This window comes from Astyanax mexicanus, chromosome 3 (assembly GCF_023375975.1).
Source record: "Astyanax mexicanus isolate ESR-SI-001 chromosome 3, AstMex3_surface, whole genome shotgun sequence".
Taxonomy (NCBI): domain Eukaryota; kingdom Metazoa; phylum Chordata; class Actinopteri; order Characiformes; family Acestrorhamphidae; genus Astyanax; species Astyanax mexicanus.
In genome coordinates, this window is record NC_064410.1 from 17,610,536 (window position 1) to 17,636,009 (window position 25,474).

The 25,474-nt window shown below is 40.2% G+C and overlaps 1 protein-coding gene across 1 annotated transcript in view; it reads right to left on the reverse strand.

The window, feature by feature from the left end:
• Positions 1 to 393: 393 nt before the first annotated feature.
• The window catches only part of jpt1b (Jupiter microtubule associated homolog 1b), a 29,463-nt gene continuing 4,382 nt past the window's right edge, over positions 394 to 25,474 (reverse strand). Inside the window, exons 2-5 of the mRNA XM_007239727.4 lie at positions 25,049 to 25,188; positions 13,157 to 13,272; positions 9,798 to 9,822; positions 394 to 883 (exon numbers count right to left, since the gene is read on the reverse strand). Coding sequence (XP_007239789.1) covers positions 756 to 883; positions 9,798 to 9,822; positions 13,157 to 13,272; positions 25,049 to 25,188 — 409 coding nt within the window. The 3' untranslated portion in view covers positions 394 to 755. The remainder of the gene's footprint in view (positions 884 to 9,797; positions 9,823 to 13,156; positions 13,273 to 25,048; positions 25,189 to 25,474) is intronic.

The following is a 25,474-nucleotide window of genomic DNA, read 5'->3' on the forward strand; positions in this document are numbered from 1 at the left end:
GCCCGAAAATTGTTGGAGTTAAACACTGAAGATGGAAAGACAGTTCAGATGAGAAAAATTAGATTTGCAGGTGGGCAGAGCTTCACATTATACTTTAACCAGTCGGTGCTTATGTACAGTCATTGTGGTATTTAAATGTTAGCATTTTTTCCCCCTAGCTTTATGATTTTATCAAATATTAACTGTAAAGTACAATTTACATAAAAAGGTCAGTGTAATCTGTGTCATGGGGTGCCCCATTTTTTTGCATTCAGCTGCAGCTGATCTAAATGTAAGTACGACAGTGGTTTAGAATTGTAGACATTCTGACAACAACTACAGTTTGTTGTAAATAGATACATTTGGAAAAGCTTACTGTAAAGACCCTTTATTCAAAAGACAAAGCAAAGGTGGTGAAATTCATATCAATCTTTATTTGTACTTAGAAATTTTGCGCAACAAATCTTTTTCATCCTTTGAAACGGTTTGGCGCCGGTGGCCGTCCAAAAGACGAGTGGACTCTTGGCTTTTCCCGGCATGGCCTGCGCTCTTCACGATGGGCTGAAATGGAGCTTTTACATAAAGTGCTTCTGCCAAAGATCTTTTTTTTTCTTGTTTGTTTTGCGATAGAAAAACAAAAATACAGACAGGTGGTAGTGGACAAAAAAATCCCATGGCTCACATGAGTGAAAGAGTGATTTCCTTAAAAAAAGGGAGAGCAAGAGAGTGAGAAGAAGGAGAGAGAGAGAAGAGAGAGAAAAGTTCAGTGAGCTCCCTCAGCCCAGTATGAGGCTAGATTTGCCACCGGGAGGGTTTCTGCGGCCACCGGAGGCACCGCCGGGCCCGAGTGGCTCCTCATCCTTCTGCCGAGGCTCGTCAAGGGCCTCCACTTCCTCTGAGTGTTCTAAACACACACATAAACAAGTATACAGTTAGTGGTTTAGTTTACCCTGCTTTAGTTCATACAGTTCATGGATTCTTGTTACAGTGGAGGCTCTAGCTCAAAAGCTCATCTTTTGTTTCTGTTTTTGTTTGTTTGCTGCTCGTTTCTTTAAAGTGATTTAAAGTGATTCACAAGTATATGAACACAATTTAACTTTGATAGTAAGCAACCAAGTTATAGCACTTGAATTAAAGTCCATTATTTTAGGTGGAAGAGAAAAATCTAATCAGAAATTGTCAAACTGATATATAATAGCTGCAGCATGTAAAGTGCAATAGACAAAAAAGAAGCTGCAGCTTTGCGGTTTAAGGTGTAACCAAAATGTCAAATAAGCTGTGTGGATTTAGTTGGGCAGCATTTATGTTGGAACTGAAATTTTGAAGAACTCAACTTGTCACCTGGAAGTAACTACTTCACTTTTTAAGATGGAATGGAATAGAAAGCACATTTCAGAGTGTAATTTATTTGGGGAAATTTACAGGATAGAACAGACAGTATAGAATATATCAGTATTAGTTCACTTTTCTGCTTTAAAGTTAGCTAGATGTATGTCTATTGTGGGGCTGTGAACCGTATAGGTTGTGGAAAGCCACTGTGCACTGTGCTTTAGCAGCCTTTTTTCTGCTTTTCCTTTATTATTTGCCCTATATAGTGTGTGCAATGAATGCATAGGATAGTCCGGCTCTGTTCAGAGTAGTTTCCGAATGATGTTACCCTAAAAAGCTTTTTAAAGCTGTGTTTAAACATACATGAACAGCTGACCTACTAAAGGTGCAGTATTAAACTAAAACAATGTATAAACTAAAAACTTCATTATAATTACAGTAAATATTCTTTTTTTGGCTTACAGTGCAATGAACAGGTTAGTAACAATATTAATACACAGTTACACCCAGTTTACTGCTCTTTTAATAAAAGCAAAACATTTAATCATGATTTGAATCATGAATATTTATTATATTAATTTTTTTTTTTTTTAAGATAAGAGCTCCACATTCTCCCCAGAAGCTCCACAGACATGCAGGCTGTGCGAGGCTGTTCAGGTCGGTGAGTGGAGAGTAGTCCTGCCATTCATAAATATTTAGAATGAAAGTTTCTCCTATGCCAGGAAAAGGGTGGAGCCGAGAGGATTTCACTTAAGTCTCTCCAGGGACGTCGGACCAGTCGCTCTGGGAAATGGGTCACATCACTACAGCTGCATGGAGCTCAAATGAACTTCCTTTATGAACCTTTAGCATTGATAATGATCATTTACAAGATTACAGTGGCTTTATAGTGATGAGTATTCCTGACTCCACGACTCGCAAGTAAACAGCTAAACTCTAGCACTGTAATGTTTACCCACCATATTGTGTACTGTACAACTGTAAAATGATTTTCTTTAATTTTTAAAGAACTTTGCTATTCTATTAATAGCCAAAATATAGACTAAAACCTGCACAAGATTTACCCATGTAATTTGATTTAACGTTTGCACTCACAACTGGTATATATACATGTAAGTTTTATTATTATTATTATAATATATTATATTATATTAAGATTTTAAAACCGTAAAATCTGCTATATCATAACATATATTGTTGTCATATATAAGTGTTTGACCTCCACAGTAATCTGACCTAAACCTGAAGCTGGTTTGCAATGAGTTGAAACGCAGAATGAATGAAAAACAGCAGTAAGTTTTCAGCACCTCAGATCCTCCATCAGGACTGTTGGGGAACCATTTCAGGTTCTGCCTTATAAATCTGACCTGATAACTCTGAGAACACAAAGCTGCATCAAAGCAAAATGAGCTAAACAAACTAAAGTATAAAACATATATGGAATTATATATATGGAATAATACAAATAATAAAATATAGCCGCAAGCGGCGATTTACGGGGTTCGAGCGTTACAGGCAAAGAGACCCCTGGAGGCCAGTTAGGCTTAAAACATGTTGCCGGTTGACCGGCATCGCCAAACTGGATGAGGATGACCAGCATGACCGTGAAGACCAAGCTAGATTACCAGCATGACTAATCTGGATGACAAACTTGTTGACCATATTGACCAAGCTGGAAGACCATAATGACCAAACTGGATGACCAGCATGGCAAAGGTGGTTGGCCAGTATGACCAAGCTGGAAGACCACCATTACTATGAGGACAAAGCTGAATGACCAGCAGGACCATAATGACCAATGTGAATGGCCAGCATGACCAAGCTGGATGGCCAGCATAACCAAGCTGGGTGACCAGCGTGACCATAAAGACCATAATGGCAATGCTAGATGAGTGGTGTGAGTAAACTAGTTGAAAAGCATTGATAAATTGAGCTGTAATGTTCATCAGGCTTTATGTGGTGTCTTACTGCACTCTAGTGGGCATTTGGTGAAACAAATTCAGTTCTTAAATTAAAAAAACACAAGGCATAAAAAGGGCATATAAATAACCCGTATATAGTATATAAGTTTTGACCTGATTAACATTCCGCCTGTTAAAAGCTTGCTGGAATGTGATTGGCTAATAGTGACCACAAAAGTGTCCATATCAAATTTTTATTTGGTGTACCACTAGTGCATGGGCCATAGATGATAATTGGCAAGGATGACCTTGATAGCTTGTATGGTTCTAGAGAAACAGCTATCTAGCATTGGCCCCGCCCCCTGGGGGTGTATGTCTACTTAAACTGACAGGGTATCTGAGAATCATGTATTGATCAAAGGACTGAAGTGGTATTAATGTCAGGTTAAGCATTCAAAAGTTATAAGTGTTAAAGACATTTTACTGCACCATGGTAGAACTAATTTGCATATGGCGGCCATATTGTTTACAAATGTAAAGATTTTTTAAATAATTATTGATGAGTAAGCTCTGCTGAACTGTTTGACACCAAACATGTCATGATTGGTCAAGGAGCCAAGGACAAGATCTTAAAAGTATGTTTTGCATTTTATGCTAATTTAAAAATTAAGTGGGTGGAGCATAAACAAGAATGACCCAGGTGGCTGAGCAGCATGACCAAGAAGGATAAAGATGTTCAATTAAGCAAGACAAGCAAGATTGAATAAGTTCAGCAGAGCTTTAATTTAGAATAATTCACCTGTAGCTGTTTCACCAAATGACCACCAGAGCGCAGCAAGAGACCACATATAACCTGCTGGAAATCTATCACTCTATAAGTAAGACAGAACATTCCCTATCAGTGTGTTTCTATTTATTAAAAAGAGAAGAAAAGTCCTATTGGGCTCCAAATTGGTACTCATGATCAAGTGGTCTGTATATACATGTATGTAAATTTGTGTGTTGATAGGGTCAAAGGTTCCTGACTTCTGACCATTTAGGTTGGAAAAAAGTGATAATACAGGCTTATGGCCTACAAAATGGCTGTTGCTCTTTGGCCATATTAGAGGCAAAAAATATCTGATTTGGCTCAAAATTTGCAATCAAGATCACAATATCAGACTATATATGTATGTCAATTTCTGTGTCAATAGGGTCAAAGGTTCCTGACTTCTGTCCATTTAGATTTGAAAAAAGCGATAATACAGGCTTGAGGCCTACAAAATCGCTGTAGTTTTCCAGCCATTGTAGAGGCAAAACATGTCCGATTTGGCTGAAAATTTGCAATCAAGATCAGATTATCAGTCTATATATGTGTTTAAATTTGTGTGTTGATAGAGTGAAAGGTTCCTGTCTTCTGTCCATTTAGGTTGGAAAATAGCGATAAATAGAATAAATTGAAAATAGTTATTTTTTCACTGTAGAGCCTACTGAAGACTTATTTGGCTCATACTTGGCACATGTACTTCAAATGTCATTGTTAATTAGTAGCTTCAACAGTTTTGGCATGTTTTAAACTTTGACAGAGTTTTGGCCAAATAACTCTGAAAAGGCTTTCACGTTCATGTTTGATCAAGGTGTTGGGGCCATAAAAAGTTAAAATTCCAACATTTTTTTGATAATTATTTACCTACACGGTCTCAAGATTGTGAAAAGACCAAAGTTGATTTAATTGGTTGAATATCCAGGGACTAGTTCGAAAAGTGCAATTTTTACTCTACTGGCCACTGATGCAAAACAATACATTTTTGGTAAAGACATGTAATTACAAAGTTGTAAAGGTTACAGCAAAGCATATAACTCAAAAAGAATAACAAGCCTAGGCCACTTGTACCTTTAGATATAACTGATTTTCTGCTATAGCGCCCCCTAGAGGCCAATCAACGCCATATTTTAATGAATGATAGAAGGCCCTCATATACATGTAGCGTATAAGTATCGTCCTGATTGGTGATTGTTTAGCCTGTCAAAAGCTTGCTGTAATCTGATTGGCTAATAGCCACCACAAAAATTCACACATCAAAATATCCTTCGGTAGACCATTAGGACATAGGCCACAGAGGATACATGCCAAACGAGAGCTTGATAGCTTGTACGGTTCCTGAGAAACAGATTTTTAGCTTTGGCTCCGCCCCCTGGGGGCGTACGTCTACACAGATAGAAAGGCTACCTCAGAATCATGTTAGTAACAAAGGTCTAAAGCGGCATTAGTGTCAGTTTAAGCATTCAAAAGTTACAGCTGTTAGAGTGAATTTTGGTGTGCCACGGTAAGATTAATTTGCATATGGCGGCCATATTGTTTAGAAATTTCAAGATTTTTTCGATAATTATTGAAGTTGGGACTCTGCTGAGTTGTTTGACACCAAACTTGTCAGGATTGGTCAAAAATCCACAGACTAGTTCGCAAAAGTAGGTTTTGCATTTTATGCTAAATAGCAAAAAATCTAAGTGGGCGGAGCTTAGTGGTTCTATTGACCTTTTTGATTTGCCATTAACCAAGGAATCATATAATGCAAGAATTTTTGCTCTAGCTATCAGGGCGTAGGAGTTACGGGGCCAAACGCGTTGACCTTCTCCATAGCGCCCCCTTGAGGCCGATCGGGCTCATCTTTTGAATCTGAGTAGCGGTGAGAAGTACTACCATATGACCAAGTCTCAGCCCTGTAGGCCTTATGGTTTCTTCTGCCCAATCACTTCTATGGCAGAAAAAGAATAAGAACTATAATAATAATAATAAATATAGCCGCAAGCGGCGATTTACGGGGTTCGAGCGTTACAGTCAAAGAGGCCCCTGGAGGCCAGTTAGGCTTAAAACATGTTGCTGGTTGACCGGCATCACCAAACTGGATGACCAGCATGGCAAAGGTGTTTGGCCAGTATGACCAAGCTGGATGACCAGCATTGCTATAATGACGAAGCTGAATGACCAGCAGGACCATAATGACCAATGTGAATGACCAGAATTACCTAGCTGGATGGGCAGCATAACCAAGCTAGGTGAACAGCGTGACCATAAAGACCATAATGACAATGCTAGATGAGTGGTGTGAGTAAACTAGTTGAAATGCATTGATAAATTGTGCTGTAGTGTTCAGCAGGTTTTATGTGGTCTCTTGCTGCACTCTAGTGGGCATTCGGAGAGCCTAGCAGTGAGGCATAAAAGGGCACATATTAATAACCAATAATATCAACAATAGTACATAAGTTTTGACCTGATTGACATTCAGCCTGTCAAAAGCTTGCTGGAATGTGATTGGCTAATAGTGACCACAAAAGTGTCCATATCAAATTTTCATTTGGTGTACCATTAGTGCATGGGCCATAGATGATAATTGGCAAGGACGACCTTGATAGCTTGTATGGTTCTAGAGAAACAGCTATCGAGCATTGGCTCCGCCCCCTGGGGGGGTGTATGTCTACTTAAACTGACAGGGTATCTGAGAATCATGTAATGATCAAAGGACTGAAGTGGTATTAGTGTCAGGTTAAGCATTCAAAAGTTATAAGTGTTAAAGACATTTTACTGCACCATGGTAGAACTCATTTGCATATGGCGGCCATATTGTTTATAAATGTAAAGATTTTTTTAATAATTATTGAGGAGTAAGCTCTGCTGAACTGTTTGACACCAAACATGTCATGATTGGTCAAGGAGGCAAAGACAAGATCTCAAAAGTAGGTTTTGCATATTATGCAAATTTAAAAAAAAATTAAGTGGGTGGAGCATAAACAAGAATGACCCAGGCGGCTGACCAGTATGAACAAGAAGGATAAATATGTTCAATTAAGCAAGACAAGCAAGATTGAATAAGTTCAGCAGAGCTTTAATTTAGAATAATTCACCTGTAGCTGTTTCACCAAATGACCACCAGAGCGCAGCAAGAGACCACATATAACCTGCTGGAAATCTATCACTCTATAAGTAAGACAGAACATTCCCTATCAGTGTGTTTCTATTTATTAAAAAGAGAAGAAAAGTCCGATTGGGCTCCAAATTGGTACTCATGATCAAGTGGTCTGTATATACATGAATGTAAATTTTTGTGTTGATAGGGTCAAAGGTTCCTGACTTCTGACCATTTAGGTTTGAAAAAAGTGATAATACAGGCTTATGGCCTACAAAATGGCTGTTGCTCTTTGGCCATATTAGAGGCAAAAAATATCTGATTTGGCTCAAAATTTGCAATCAAGATCACAATATCAGTCTATATATGTATGTCAATTTCTGTGTCAATAGGGTCAAAGGTTCCTGACTTCTGTCAATTTAGATTTGAAAAAAGCGATAATACAGGCTTGAGGCCTACAAAATCGCTGTAGTTTTCCAGCCGTTGTAGAGGCAAAACATGTCCGATTTGGCTGAAAATTTGCAATCAAGATCACAATATCAGTCTATATATGTCTATAAATTTGTGTGTTGATAGGGTGAAAGGTTCCTGTCTTCTGTCCATTTAGGTTGGAAAATAGCGATAAATAGAATAAATTGAAAATAGTTATTGTTTCACTGTAGAGCCTACTGACGACTTATTTGGCTCATACTTGGCACATGTGCTTCAAATGTCATTGTTAATTAGTAGCTTCAACAGTTTTGGCATGTTTTAAACTTTGACAGAGTTTTGGCCAAATAACTCTGAAAAGGCTTTCACGTACATGTTTGTTCAAGGTTTATGGGCCTCAAGTAGTTAAAATGTCAAGATTTTTTTGATAATTATTTACCTACAGGGTCTCAAGATTGCATCAAGACCAAATTTGTTTTGATTGATTAAGGACTTAAAGACAAGTTCGAAAAGAGCAATTTTTACTCTTTTGGCCACTGATGAAAATCTTTGCATTTTTGGTAAACACATGTAATTACAAAGTTGTAAAGGCTACAGCAAAGTATACAACTAAAAAAGAATAACAAGCCTAGGCCACTTGTACCTTTAGATATAACTCATTTTCTGCTATAGCGCCCCCTTGAGGCCAATCAACGCCATATTTTAATGGATGATAGAAGGCCCTGAGATACATGTAGGGTATAAGTATCGTCCTGATTGGTCATTGTTTAGCATGTCAAAAGCTTGCTGGAAACTGATTGGCTAATAACGATCGCAAAAATTTGCATATCAAATTTTCCTTCTGTAAAACATTAGGACATAGGCCATAGATGATACATGTCAAAGGAGAGCTTCATAGCTTGTACGGTTCCTGAGAAACAGATTTTTAGCTTTGGCTCCGCCCCCTGGAGGCGTATGTCTACACAGATTGACGGGCTACCTCAGAATCATGTTGGCATCAAAGTTGTAAACTGGCATTAGTGTAGGTTTAAGCATTCAAAAGTTACAGCTGTTAGAGTAAATTTGGGTGTGCCACGGTAAGATTAATTTGCATATGGCGGCCATATTGTTTACAAATTTCACAATTTTTTCGATAATTATTGAGGTTGGGACTCTGCTGAGTTGTTTGACACCAAAAATGACAGGATTGGTCAATGACCCTAGGACAAGTTCTCAAAAGTAGGTTTTGCATATTATGCTAAATAGCAAAAAATCTAAGTGGGCGGAGCTTAGTGGTTCTATTTACCTTTTTGATTTGCCATTAACCAAGGAATCATACAATGCAAGAATTTTTGCTCTAGCTATCAGGGTGTAGGAGTTACGAGGCCAAACGCGTTGACCTTTGCCATAGCGCCCCCTTGAGGCCGATCGGGCTCATGTTTTGAATCTGAGTAGCGGTGAGAAGTACTACCATATGACCAAGTCTCAGCCCTGTAGGCCTTACGGTTTCTTCTGCCCAATCACTTCTATGGCAGAAAAAGAATAAGAACTATAATAATAATAATAATAATAATAATAATAATAATAATAATAATCAGAACAATTACAATAGGGTTTCTAGCACTACGTGCTCGAACCCCTAATAATAATAATAATCAGAACAATTACAATAGGGTTTCTAGCACTACGTGCTCGAACCCCTAAAAAAAGGGTGGTTTCAAACTTTTGACTGGTACAGTATACTGAATGTACATACTACAAATATGCGGCCTATGGCACTTCTTACAGATGTAATTATAAATGGGCATTTGTCGCTTCTACACACTTAATTTTAAATGAAATATGGTAAATGTAAATCAAATTAAAGACATTTCATTTTTCATCTATTTTAAAAAGCTATCTGTGTTCTTATGTTTTTCTGGAGTTTGTGTTTAAAGAAAAGGTTTGTGTTTGTTTGTTCAGCAAAGCTTTAATACATGCTGATATTATTATGTTTCCTTAACGATCACAAATGAATCAAATAAATTAATGGGTAAAAGTGTTGTTTTCACAGTGTTCTGTCTTTTGAGAACCTGAGAACAGAAGTAGGGCGTGGACGCTCCTCACACTGTCCTCCACTGAGTCACTATTTACCTTAATGTGTCTCATGTGCTGCTGTTTAGAGGAAGCGGTTACAGGGAGAGAGAGGGAGGGGCTGAGCTGCTGAACTAAAAGCTTTGCTTGCCGTCAGTGCGAAGGGTTTATGAGGATGGGCACTCGTTCAAATTCATGCAGACAGAAGTAAATTTGCTCTCACCATTTTGTTCCTCATGGTTTTCCTCCTGCAGGAAAGAAACAGAGGATTAATGGTTCGCTCTTTACAGCCATAACTCGTCTCAAAGAAAACAGGCTTAACTATACAGCGAAGATTCAGCCTCTGTTTCCCTCCTTTACCCTGAAAGCAGTCAGTCAGAGTGTGTTTACTTCTTCAGAGAACATTTTCTGCACACTCTGGTAAACTGTACTGAAACAGATTCAGATGACACACCTATAATCCCAGCTGACAGAGAACTTTATAAAAGTGCTTAATAACATTTTTAAAAGGTTAGGTATGGTTATTCTATAACGTTACACAAACAATGTTTCAGGAATGTTCTGAAAACATGACACAATAATTCTCATCTTGACGAATACTAACATTATAGAAATGTTAGAAGTTACAAACTCAAAACTGAAGATTAAAACATTGACAAGTTCTAACAACCAGAAACATCCCAAAAAACTCACAGGTTGAATGTTATAAGAGCAATAACAGTAACATTCAGAAAACTTAAAAAACTAAAAAAATTGTTAGCTGGGATATGAGTAGTGTTATTTGAGTATCTGAGTGTAGCTCGAGTCTTCAGCCTTAACCTGCAAGTTTGTGTGCAGACTGTATGATTAGAGTCTTCTACACATTCCTTCTGTCAGTCATCAAAGCAGTGTTAAAAGATTTACAACAGATCTAAATACAGCTAAACAGTCAAACCTTTCTTCTATGGTCCTCAAAGCGGGGTTTGTGATATAAAGATAAAAGGTCTGTTTTTTCTAAGCCCAAAAAAATAAGCTATGAAATTACAGCTGCACCGAAAAGTTGACTAAAGAAAATACATAGTATTTTACACTGAACAATGAATAATTTAGTCATACTGTAAGTCATACTCAGTGTTTCCTCTACATTAGACATTTTTTTCAGCAGTGGCAGCAGGCTCACTCTCCCCACCACAAACTCCTCTTCCTCCACCGGTGCTGCGCTTCAGATCACTGCTGTTTACAATGCAGGTATTGTGGGAGAGGGCCAGCAGGAACAGCAAAGATACTAAAGGTAGAACAAGTTCATTTTTATGTTCTACAGGCATACATTAAATCATCACTTCCCAGGTATCAGTTTATAAGCCACCTCTCTTCACAAACTTGCTGTTTTCCAAGTAACAGATACAAGCTTTTCAGGGTTTAGATGAGAACATTGGCTAAAGCTGTTAGATAACTTAGCATGCGTTTGTTTACTTAAAAAAGCTAGCATTCTCTGTGTAACTTTTTTGAGATATATGACTTGAATAGCACTGCCAAAGAAATGTATTGTTGCTTTGTCTACTGGCATAATAAGATCAAAATCAGGACAAACGTATTATATATTCGGTATTCAGCCTTTGCCCAGTTTTGGCCAACACCTTCCTTTTGCAATAACTGTATCTTGTGCTCACTTGAAAATAGGTGTTTGTAAAAAAATCTTAACACATCAATATGTACATGGATTTGAAATTCAGATACTTGTAAACATTTTCTTTTTTTAGCGCTCAAAAATTTGTAATAAAAGGCCTTGCTGGTCTAATACTTTTATAGGGGACTGTATATATTTACTTGTCAGTTTTGGTTGACTAAAAGAAACTAAAATATATACAGAGTTTAGTAAATGAGAATCTGTGTACTTATAACAGCTACAAGTTTTAAATAAAAAGGTATTTATTTATGGCTTAGAGTTCTTCTGGGCTCCACAGCAGCACTGAAGTGTATTTTAAAACACAGGATTTATTTATTAGCTACAACATTCTTGCAGTGTGAAACTAAAGCCGACGCCTCATGGCTGATTGAGTACTTTCAGGTTAAGGGCAGGAACTGTGTAAATAAGAATACTAGAGATTTCCCCAGACTGTCTTTGGCCTGTAGGACAACTGGGTCAGTTTGTATATAAACACAAATACTAGACTCCTCCGAGCTGTGTGACAGTGGAGAATATCAGAGAACATCAAAGCCAGATCACTGCTTACTCTCATTTTACTGAATCTTAATTCATGTTTCTGACTGCACATAAAACGAGCTGAGTAAACACACGTTAGAGCACGTCACCGTGAGTAAAGCACTGCTGAGCTGCCTGAGGAAGTCCAGGAGGTGAGCATATCAAGTACAGAGGGAAAATTTGATCTGGTGTTTTTCCTGGGATCTGGGATATAATATAAATAAATTAAAAGCCACAAAGTGCCAGAAATATATACAACAGATGAGCTTTTATAACAAATAACCATATATGAACCATGGTAAACAATTTCTCCTTTGACCATTTTTTTTTTTTTTTTTGAGAAAAATAGGTCATTTTGTTTTCTATTGTAACTAATTTACCTAAAGGGCCTTTGTTAATCAATATAGAAATGTCAGTCAGGAAAGTCACAGTTTATTACCCTACTTTTTGGCACTATAAGGGGCTCTTGAAATTCTTGAATTTTACCAGTCAGGTTGTAAGGGGCAGTAAAGCCACTCCACTGAAGTACAGTGTAATACAGGAGTTTTAGTTTCTCCAGCACCGAGATTGTAGCAGTATTAGCATTAGCCGCTAAGCCTGCTAAGTGCTTTCGCCGTTCAGGTAAGTGTTATGGGCTTGTAGCCTGCTGCTAACCCTGGCTAGCACTGCTGGAGCAGCATTAGCCGCTTACCACGATAAGCGCTAGCCTTTTCACAGTTTAGAGGCAAGTACATCGGACTGTAGTCTGCTGCTAACCCGAGCAGCATTCGCATTAGCCACTAACCGTGCCAAGAATTACAGTTTTACTTAGCTTAGCTTTACTTAACTTAGCATATATTGATACTGAATTGCTATCCAGTCCTGTTTTCTGCTCAAACACACACACACACTCTCTCTTCAGCTCAGGCTGGGCTTGATAATTAGATTAGATCATTAGTTGGCTCAGGTGCGTTTCAGCAGGGAGGCACCAAAACATGCAGGACAGAAGCTCTGCAAGAACACCACTACAGCATTTACTATCTTCCTGCTGTACGGAGATGAGTCAGATTACACTGTTCTTTTTGATTGTGTCTGATGGATAGTTAAATAAATAGTTCAAATTCCTGCCTATACACATATAGATAGTGGTGAAGTGTTCACTGCTGCTGTTTACACTCTAAAACAGCTCAGGGGTAATCTGCCTGCCTCATACCACTTCAGCTAATGTAGCTAACAAGTAAAGGAGGTTTACAGTCAGCCGTAGATAACGTGCAATAACAAGGACCAGGGTATAGAATAAAAGCATCAGGATGACCACAACTTCCCTTTTTAGCTAGTTAATGCAGGTTTATTCTTATGCTGTTTAATAATAGTGTGTAAAACCCTTTCAGAACCACTTTAGCATGTCTATGTTCACTCACCGAGAAGTTGGATGGGTGCTGGACAGGGTCGGAGTTGTTCAGGTAGATTGGCGGTTGATGGCACCGCCTCAGGGGGGCGGAGGGTTCCCCACAGAGCACACCACTGGCTTCCCCACCTGCAAGAAACACATTACATAAATTATTACATTATCAGGACAGTATAAATACTAATTTATTAAATTAGTAACTAATACTAATTTATAGCAGTGCCGTTCAGTACACTTGTTAGTTTTTTGAGTGATTACTTTGAAGATGGTCTTGGGTTTAACCAGTTTTTCTGTTTATAACTGCATTACATTTGAAACACATGTAAAGTTTCTTATCATCCTGCTAAACAATGCCTTTGACCTAGTTCTGGGCGGTATGTAAAATTTATATCACAGAATTTTTTAAGAGTCTGACGGTTTTAAGCTGTAATTCTCTGTAATTCATTTACAGTAATATACTATTTTTATTATACAGTAATGCGCTGTAATCTTTCTCCACATTGAATTGCTGAGGTTTTTTTCAGGGAGACTTTCTTTAGTAAACGCTGCAGAAACACAGCAGCACGGCTTCACTTCGCTAGCTCCGGCCCACAGTGCGCCAGGATGGGTCACGTTTGTTTTCCCTTTATTTCACCTTTAAATGCTCTTGTTTAAAAGTCTTCTAAACATTTTAAACATCACAGCGAAGACTCAAGTGGCCATAAAAGTGTTACAAGTGTAAGTCTACAGTAGCAGCCTTAAGGCCAGTGCACACCAGATGTGAGGGCACCATAAAGAAAGATTTGTTTATATTGCAGGCATTAAGTTATACCAAGCTGACCACATTTCATGCAATCTAGACAATAAGTTCAGTTCATTAATTAGTTTATCCAAATCAGTCATCCACAAGGTGTACAGAGCCAGCCTGTGCAGTGTGTGAGAGTTCACAAATCCAGATAATCCATTCCACATCTTACCATGAGCCCACAGAGGCTTCAGAGTAAGCAAAGGGCATTAGCTGTTGGTTTGAGTAAAATACCGTCTGCTTGGAGATATTTGAATCTAAAGACCCTGAAATGCAACCCAGTGACTGGTAATGTAATAAGCCAGTGTGCTGACAAATGGGAGTACATATTTATTGTTACATTTAACCAGTTTAATTAGTTTAATTAAGCACCATGACTCTAGCCAGCAAGCTGCAGCTTCAGACAGTTACTGGGTAAGCTAGTAAGATTTAGTTTGTTTGGAAATATTTTAGTAAAAGATCAAGCCGAGGTGTGGAGATTCACTTATATCGTACAATTAACATTGAGTAGAGTAGCGTGGGTGTTTTTAAAAAGCACACAAAACTTAAGTTAAACAAAAGTCTAAGGAATCAAAGAGAAGCTGCTCAATTCATAGTCTACTTAATTACTAGCCACAAATTGTGTAGCCTGTTGTAGGATTTACTCATGTACAGGTACAATCTCTCTCAAAAGAGGTATGTTAGACTGTAGTCTGCATGTTTACTGTGTTAAAATTAGCTACGTGACACAAACCGAAAGCTAATATTGCCCTGGTTTACCGGAACACTCCTCAGTGTAGCGCTGTTGGGCACCATTTACTAGCGCTAGTGGTTAGCCGCTAATGCTATTGCTGCTGCTTGCTTGGAAATCTGTGTAAATTAACATCCAACACTTGTTTGGCCTATTTTTTGTAGTTATGCTAACTTAGCTTAGATTTACTTAACTTAATTATCCCTTACCACCACCCAGTGGCGAGAAATGCTGAATTAGAGGGAAAACAGCCGCATAATTGGTTATAATCCGGTGCGCCTTGTGTATGAAAATAGACCAGAAAATAGACTGATGTTGATTTTAAGGTATTTTATGTTCAAATTTAATGTAATAATAAAAATATATTTTGTTTAGCATGCTAAGGTATTGAACAGTCCTCTACAGAAATCCTCAGACCTCTATTAAAAACAATAGTTTCAAACTTTGGGCACTGGTGTATGTCCGGTGTTTAACATCCCATAGCAAGCAAACATTAAATCTCTTTTTCTGTCCTCATCTCCCCAAAAAAATCAAATAAAAAGCAAATAAATAAAATAAATAAATTAACAAAAGAAAAGTTTAAAGAGAGATGATAAAGGTCATTAATATTTACATCCCAGTGTCTCCCACACCATGTTTCTGTTTAAGGGTTGATGAGAGGTCTTAAGGAGGTAAAACTATCTTTACCAAATTTAGTTTATATTAAGTTAATATAATTAATTTAAACAGAAAATCACATTACTTCCCCAAAAACTTTTGCCGAATTAAAATGTTAAGATTTTCTTTTAAACCCTTACTTTGATAGTTGACTATTCTGTTGTCTATTTTTCAGATTAGTCAGTGACTATATGTCATGCTTCCTGTGGGTGTGGATCCTGTTCCCTGCTTCCTCCTTCACTTCAGAACACAAAAATTTGGAGTTGGCCATTTTTTATATTGACATTATTTTTCATTTTTTTATTTCCATGATATTGACTAATCGTTGCAGCCTTAACCACAACGGTGCTGAACTTTGGGACCTTTGGTTAAATCCTCTTTTCAGATGAGTAATGGAAAAACCTGGAAGTGTCCAGCAGGGTTCAGCAGGACAGTCATCTCTACCAGAATTACAGTAACAGAACAATAATAAATTAAATGCAGTTTTTTTTTGCACAGAGCAGATGTTTAATCCTGGCAGCTGCATGTGGCGTACAGATCACTGCTTTACAGTGGGACATAGAGCAGAGCGGCTCCAGCTGAACATGGGGAACGCAGACATAATAAAGATGATTTGATGGCCACAGGACCCAAAACGAAGTGACAGCAGACGTTTACGAGTCTGTTCTCTCTCCCGTGTCATCAGGAAGAGTGCTTTACTCTACGCATCTTTCTCTCTTTCTCTGTCTCTCTCAGTAAGGAAAGAGTGAGGCACATTTTCCACTGCTTTAGCGCTGTCAGGTTTAGTGTGGTTTCATGGTGCTCAGAGGCGGAGTCTGTGAGCTGACCAGTCCTGTGTGTTATAATAATCAAAATCTCATGATGATTTCAGATTCAAATCAGCAGGGACGTACGGTGGCCGAGAAAGCCCAACGCAGTGCAAATTGAAAAGCGCTGCAAAAGCACAAAACACATCCATCAAAATTACAACACAGGCGCAGCAAATAGAAAAACGCGCTGCAAAAAGAAAAACGCGCTGCAAATACAACCACAACACAACGGAAGTGAGTCACAACACAACGGAATTTTCCCGGGGGACCTTAAAAGATACTGTACCAGCTAAGCTGCGTCTTCAGTAACGTCTCGGACTTCACTATGTGTACAAAGGACAATAAGTGGCAAACAAGGCGTTTTGTGAAGCAGAACTTTTAATAAACATAACTTACTTTTCAGAAGCTTGTTTGCCACTTACTGTCCTTTGTATACAGCTGGTACAGCATCTTTTAAGGTCCCCCGGGAAAATTCCGTTGTGTTGTGACTCACTTCCGTTGTGTTGTGGTTCTATTTGCAGCGCGTTTTTCTTTTTGCAGCGCGTTTTTCTATTTGCTGCGCCTGTGTTGTAATTTTGATGGATGTGTTTTGTGCTTTTGCAGCGCTTTTCAATTTGCACTGCGCTGGGCTTTCTCGGCCACCGTAGGGATGGGCTCATATACATACTTAAGGGTAACATATGTCTAGTGAGGTGGGAGGCACGTGGAAGCTCATGATAAAATATTTTGATGATACTGTGATTCTGAGACACTTGAAATATCACAAGACTTTTCTCTACATTACTCAACCGCATCTGTGTTACTGGACAGGATTAAACACACACACACACACACACCTCTTCCTGCCGAAATCTGACCACTCCCATGCATCACACAGCAGAACCAATTGGACACATTCTCCTTGGATTTTTTAAATTTCTGTTTATAAATAAGGGTTAATCTACAGTTACAGTAGATACAGGAATCACCACTGTAATCTGTTTTATCCATACATGCTGCATGCCACGCCTGCACATCACCAAGAGGAATTTGACTTTGGCACAACACCTCTTTTTTTTTTCTATTGTTTAATGAGTGACAATAGCCTGACTCAATGTCCTGTAATTGGTTTGGAAGTCTGAACATTCTAAAAGGGTTACCAGAACATGATTCAGTTGAAACTTTTACACATTTTGATATTGATATTTAAGGCAAACATGTTTAAAAGCCCCCCTAATAGTTAAACCAATTAGAAAGGCCTAAGGCATAATCATTCAATTTAAAATACACACACACACAGCTGCAGTAATGGACTATCACCAAATTTACTACTTCAACCAACAAAGAGCCCTTCAGAATGCAGCAGTGGGGGATAATGATCTGGCTGGAGTGGCAGTGAGAGGCGCTATTGTACCCATGCTTCCTTTCCACGGTCAGGCATGTCCCACTAATGCCTAAACTCCGCCCCTCCAGCAGCCAGCCGACAACATGTACAGATTACCATCAGTGTTACTAACCAGATCACCACCTGATCCCTCACACACTCCACCATCCTCCCTCTGTCCCTCACACACTCCACCATCCTCCCTCTGTCCCTCACACACTCCACCATCCTCCCTCTGTCCCTCACACACTCCACCATCCTCCCTCTGTCCCTCACACACTCCACCAACCTCCCTCACACACTCCACCATCCTCCCTCTGTCCCTCACACACTCCACCAACCTCCCTCTGTCCCTCACACACTCCACCATCCTCCCTCTCTCCCTCACACACTCCACCATCCTCCCTCTCTCCCTCACACACTCCACCAACCTCCCTCACACACTCCACCATCCTACCTCTCTCCCTCACACACTCCACCATCCTCCCTCTCTCCCTCACACACTCCACCAACCTCCCTCTCTCCCTCACACACTCCACCAACCTCCCTCTCTCCCTCACACACTCCACCAACCTCCCTCTCTCCCTCACACACTCCACCAACCTCCCTCTCTCCCTCACACACTCCACCATCCTCCCTCTCTCACTCACACACTCCACCATCCTCCCTCTCTCCCTCACACACTCCACCATCCTCCCTCTCTCCCTCACACACTCCACCATCCTACCTCTCTCCCTCACACACTCCACCATCCTCCCTCTCTCCCTCACACACTCCACCATCCTCCCTCTCTCCCTCACGCACTCCACCATCCTCCCTCTCTCCCTCACGCACTCCACCATCCTCCCTCTCTCCCTCACACACTCCACCAACCTCCCTCACACACTCCACCATCCTACCTCTCTCCCTCACACACTCCACCATCCTCCCTCTCTCCCTCACACACTCCACCAACCTCCCTCTCTCCTTCACACACTCCACCAACCTCCCTCTCTCCCTCACACACTCCACCAACCTCCCTCTCTCCCTCACACACTCCACCATCCTCCCTCTCTCCCTCACACACTCCACCATCCTCCCTCTCTCCCTCACACACTCCACCATCCTCCCTCTCTCCCTCACGCACTCCACCATCCTCCCTCTCTCCCTCACGCACTCCACCATCCTCCCTCTCTCCCTCACGCACTCCACCAACCTCCCTCTCTCCCTCACGCACTCCACCAACCTCCCTCTCTCCCTCACGCACTCCACCAACCTCCCTCTCTCCCTCACGCACTCCACCAACCTCCCTCTCTCCCTCACGCACTCCACCAACCTCCCTCTCTCCCTCAACCTCCCTCTCTCCCTCACGCACTCCACCAACCTCCCTCTCTCCCTCACGCACTCCACCAACCTCCCTCTCTCCCTCACACACTCCACCAACCTCCCTCTCTCCCTCACACACTCCACCAACCTCCCTCTCTCCCTCACACACTCCACCAACCTCCCTCTCTCCCTCACACACTCCACCAACCTCCCTCTCTCCCTCACACACTCCACCATCCTCCCTCTCTCCCTCACACACTCCACCAACCTCCCTCTCTCCCTCACACACTCCACCAACCTCCCTCTCTCCCTCACACACTCCACCAACCTCCCTCTCTCCCTCACACACTCCACCATCCTCCCTCTGTCCCTCACACACTCCACCAACCTCCCTCTCTCCCTCACACACTCCACCAACCTCCCTCTCTCCCTCACACACTCCACCAACCTCCCTCTCTCCCTCACACAACCCATTCTCCTTAACCCTTCCTCTCTCTCTGACCGTCCCTCACTCTCTCTTCTGACTCTTCCTTTCTCAACCGCTATGATTCTCTCTCTCCTTGATCACTGACCTCCTCACCCTTCCCGTCACCCTTACACCTTTGCTAACTCTTCCTCTCGCTCTTCCTCTCTCTCTCTTTTTCAGCAGCACATGTTTATAATACATAAGAAGAGCCATGCCTCTGGCTCGCATTTTGGATTTAACTGAACTTTGCCACATACTTTAACAACTGGGTGATGCATAACAAACCAAAACCCAGTAAAAACTCCTATTCCACAGTGTTTGACAGAATATCACATGTTGATTTTAGCAGGATTAATATAAACTGAGATTGATTTATAGTTTATTACAGAAGGTAAAAATCTCATCAGTTTACTGATGCTGGAGAGTGCAGTTTAGTAAAATGATTGACATGGTGCCTTCAGACAGGAATACAATTGCTCAGGATGTCGAGGCATTACTGTTCCTCATCTTCCTGTGTAAAACTAAAAGATTAGACTGTTTTGAGAAGAGGTTTTAGCTGCAAGTCCAGATGTCTAATCATGTGAAAGCTGGGCATATATTTAAATGATATCCTGAAGTATAAATGCACTACTATGCATTACTTCACCATCCCATTCAAACAGGTCTCACCCTCCTTTTCTTGATCTCTATATCTCACTCATTCACCCTTTTCATTTTACCTTTACCTTACTTTCCCCCTCTCTTCCCTACTCTTTTTCTTACTTCTGTTCTCTATCTCTTGTTTACCTGTTAACACATCCTTCTCTTCCTCCCTCTCCCTCTGCGTCTGTTTGGACAGTAAATTGATGTGTTGGAGCATAGGGATGCATTAAGGCTGATTTCTACTCCTGTTGAGAAGTGTGTCAGCGTTTCTGTGTGGAGACGAGATTCCGATAAAGTGAAAGATTTGACTGGTCAACAGCAGTGCTGCTGTAATCTCACTCACAACTAGAAGCACGTTTGTGTATTGGTTTACACCAGCAGGTAGCGGGCGAAAGAGACCAGTCATTTGCTGTGAGAGAACCTGATTTGTAGCCAAGATTTAGTGACAAGCAACAAATCGGTTTGAGATTTTACTAACTTCATGCAAATCAATTATGACAATGTATTGGCATTTCAAAGTGACACTCTAGTGCAAAGTGCTCTGCTTCTGCTCTACAGAAGGTCCTACAAGCATTTTTTCCTATTTTTACACAAGATGCACAGACAGAAACAAATCTAAGAAAAAATAAGAATGGAACAAAGTAGTGGATATTGTTGGTGTCTCTGGTGGGATGTTTCCTCAACAGATCGCTAAGCAGCCGTGCCAATACACACCCCTGTACAATAAAGCAGCCCTGACCACACCCACCACAGATGAACTTGAGGGCACCGTGAGTGACTTATCACCTGCCTGTTTAAAACAGCCAGAGCAGAATCATTCCAAATCAATCTAGCTGAATCAAATTGAATGTACTAAATCATTTGAAGAATCATATTTAAGATCAGACAGTTGCAGTGCCAATGTCTCTCTTTCTCTCTCTCTCTCTTAAAATCACTGATCCAGATCGCTCCCTGCTACAGTTGGCTGGATGGTCTCTGGTTGAAGCTACAGAAGTTTCTTTATAAAGCTGCACTGCAAATTGGGGTTTGTGTAAAGGAAGGGGTTCCACAAATATCTGCCAACCAACGCTGGCCATAGAGTACCAGCCATTCACAACCCCAGACTGAACACAGAGGAGTTTTAATGTTATACAGTAAAATTCCCTGACACTGAATGTACTGTCTACTCCTCCATTTCTCTCACCCCAGTGCATGTGTTCAATTCCTTCAGTAGCTCAACTGATTTACCATCTCTAAACACTGCTTTACCAGGCCATCTGCTGATAGAAAGGTAACTATACATAATACTAGACTCTTACAAGGAGGGCTTTAGACATGTGTTAGGGTGCTTTAAAACTAGCGTTCCAGCTAGCACTCTTGGTTCCACTGCAGGTGTGGAAGTTTTTCATTCCTGGTGCTGTGTGTGGGATTACATGATTGGTTTATTTTGTACTCTGACCCTTCCACTTACAGCACTTCTTCCCTTTTAAATCAGCAAATAATTACAGTGCACAGTGAAAGGGCTGGAGGGAGAGTACTGTAATATGAAAGCGCACTGTGAAAGGACTGGTGCAAGGGTACTCTAATACCTCAGCTTTGTGGAGTGAACAAGCAGGTACTGAATGGTGATAAACGCTGGTCTGCATTAAATGAAACCATTTTTTTTTTAAGAAACCAATGTTAATTAGACTCTTTTCCAAACAAGCCCAGATTCAGTCCTAGGTGCAACTCCTGTTCAATTTTGTATAGATTATAAAATACTGACGTATAAATCACTAGATAATCTGTCCTCACATTATCTAGAGGAACTTCTTACACCTTACTAGTATGTTACTAGTCCCATGTATTAGAAAAAACTATGCAGGAGGAAGAGCGTTCTTTTATAAAGCTCCCCAACTTCGGAATAGCCTCCCTATTAATATACGGGACTCAGACACACTCTCAAACTTTAAATCTAGACTCAAAACATTGCTATTTGCTCAAGCTTTTGAATAATGTCTCATTACAATTTCTGTCATTTTTCTCTTACTGTTGCCCTTCTAACTATTCCTCTTACAGCTTATCCAGCAAATATAAACCCTGCCCTAATCATCTGCTTTCTCTTTCTCTCCCCATGATCTGAGCTGCTGCCTCCAAGTGCCCATCCCACTCTATAAAACCCTGATGTTCCCAGCCTGGCCCGCTGTGTTTTACTCCGGCTCTGCAACCCTGCACTGATCAACATTAACACACTCAGAATCTGTTTCTATATTAGCCATAGCTCTATATATTTTGGGCCATCACATTTTTATATTTCATAAACAAGTACCTGTTACATTAGCTATAGCTCACATTATCTCTCTGTACTGTTACATTAGCTATAGCTCACATTATCTCTCTGTACTGTTACATTAGCTATAGCTCACATTATCTCTCTGTACTGTTACATTAGCTATAGCTCACATTATCTCTCTGTACTGTTACATTAGCTATAGCTCACATTATCTCTCTGTACTGTTACATTAGCTATAGCTCACATTATCTCTCTGTACTGTTACATTAGCTATAGCTCCACATTATCTCTCTGTACTGTTACATTAGCTATAGCTCACATTATCTCTCCGTACTGTTACATTAGCTATAGCTCACATTATCTCTCCGTACTGTTACATTAGCTATAGCTCACATTATCTCTCTGTACTGTTACATTAGCTATAGCTCACATTATCTCTCTGTACTGTTACATTAGCTATAGCTCACATTATCTCTCTGTACTGTTACATTAGCTATAGCTCACATTATCTCTCTGTACTGTTACATTAGCTATAGCTCACATTATCTCTCTGTACTGTTACATTAGCTATAGCTCACAGTATCTCTCTGTGCTGTTACATTAGCTATAGCTCACATTATCTCACTGTACTGTTACATTAGCTATAGCTCGCAGTATCTCTCTGTACTGTTACATTAGCTATAGCTCACATTATCTCTCTGTACTGTTACATTAGCTATAGCTCACATTATCTCTCTGTACTGTTACATTAGCTATAGCTCACATTATCTCTCTGTGCTGTTACATTAGCCATAGCTCACATTATCTCTCTGTACTGTTACATTAGCTATAGCTCACATTATCTCTCTGTACTGTTACATTAGCTATAGCTCACATTATGTCTCTGTACTGTTGTTTTGTTCTGTTATTTGTTTGTTGTTTGTTATTTGATTGTACTGAGCGGGTCAACCCGAGTAGGGTTTCCAAGGTTTCTTCCTCTTAAAGGGAGACTTTTTTTCCTTGCCACTGTGTCACCATAAAAATTGGCATCTCTGTGGTGCTGCTCATCAGGCGTGGACCTGTTTTTTTCTGTAAAGCTGCTTTGTGACAACTTTTGTTGTAAAAAGCGCTATAGAAATACAATTGAATTGAATTAAACTCATTTTTTTGTGAAAAGTGAAAAACCCCACTTTTTCTATGAATATTATTTGTTTTTATCTAATATCAGTAATTAGTGTTACTAAGTAAATACACACTGGCTTCTCAGATAAGCAGCATTTCACATGAAATCACACAGAAAACTAAAGGTTTTGAATCAGCTGCTCAAAGAGGCAGGCAGATGAGCTGCTGATAGCTTTAACAGACACCTACAGAACCTGTGGTTTAAACAGCAGATATTACACATGGGCTACAGCAGATAACACTACCCACTCACTGCGGTTGGCTGGCATTGTTTGTGGATGAGGTCACACAGTATCAGGTTGCCCGTCATCATTTCACTGGCCTTACTAATCAGGAAGTGAAGCTGAGTAACCAGACCATGAGGTCATCTCTACTGGAAATGACGTCCAGAATAAATCACAGCCTGATGGACTCACCGCCAAAAGAGGAGGGCTTACGGACAGCCAGAACGCTGACCTGCACTCCAGCCAAAGATCTATCAGCAAAAATAACACTGCATACAACAATACACTGCAGACGAGTTCAAACTGAAGGGATGATTTAAGAGTTTACACCCAGGGTACTTTTAGAATCCATAGCCCAGTGTTAGCTTCCACTGCTAATGAGAGTGCTGCTTCCACTCATCACTCACAGCAGAGGTTGGGACGGAAATTCCCAGAAGGGTGTGAGAATATATTACAATAACTGAGTCTCACAACAATAAGCTCTACAATTATGTATCAATTCAACACAGTCATTTAATTTTGTTGTAAATCCATAATTCCTGGTATTTGCTTATTTAGAAGTATTTTATCGTCTTTAGTAACACAGTGAAGTATTGTAAAGAATTGTCTTGTGATATATTCTGTGAGTATTACAGAATCACAGTCTTGCGATATCATCGTTATCGTGGGTAATGTATGGTCATAATGTTATAATGTGAAATGCCCTGGTATTCCCATATGGAACAGGAAGATACCACCACTTTCCCCATGTCAAACTACTGTTTGATTCCGTATCAGGGAAAGCCCACCACTCTACTCCAATATAGGTTCCTGGGTAAGACTCCTAACACTGCACTGTCCTGTGTAACAAAATTGTAATTCTAGTGATTAATCGGCTTAATCGAAAATACTGACTATAAAACTGCGCTGACTACAAATTTAAGTGTTGATTAATCATCATTTTTGTTACTGCACCACACTGCACACAGTTCTGGAGACGCAAGTGGGGGAGAGTTAATGGGCTCACTTACATAGTTCACACTTAACTTGGTCACCATAAGTACCCAAACACAACAGATTACTTATTTACTCACTAAATATCTGAATATTTTATCCTTTGAGCATTTGAAGAGCATATACATCCCAGCTTTTTTTATAATTTTGAAGCAAAGAGAGAAAAAGCTAGGAACAGGAGCCATACCCACAGGAAGCAGAGATGGACAGCATGGCAGAAACAATCCTCAACCGAACAACTATTTTCAAAACAATAACTAACTGGTCGATCACTAGATTGGTCAATTTCTACAATGATTAGTTACAGTCCTACCATAAATGTGAGGGAATTTGATTTAAGGTAATGACACACCAACTGTGGATGTGACTCTGTTAAAGAACACATGATCACAGCCGTAACAGCCAATTACGCTGCTAAGGTTCTGCATTTACAGCTTTGGTAAACATACAGGAAACTCGCAGGAAAAGACAAAAGCAAACAGGGAAAGCTAGATAAGGAGGTTAGATAAAGTGTGTGTACTGGGTGGGTTGTTCCTTCGATGGGCGTGGGGATCGTCCGGCCCGGCAAAGATGTTGGACGCCATTCTGTTCTTACGCGCCGGCTTCTCCTCGTCTGTGCCGAAGCAAATGTTGGAGGTTCCACCAGGGGGCCGCAACACCCTGCAGAAGACCAGAGAAGTCCACAGCGCGTTAATACAGCTGGATAATCATTTTATTATTATATATTCTTTAGGTCCATAACACAAATATTGTGACAGGTACAATAACACATCTAAAAAGCTGCAAAGCGCAGATTTAATCAGTGTTTGTGAATATGTGAGATGAAGTTGCTGCATCTACAGAGAGGACACATTCTTTACATACTTAGTGATGATTTTCTGATTATCTGCCATTAAAACAAATGATCATACACACAGCATCAAGTCAATCAATACAGTAGTACTAT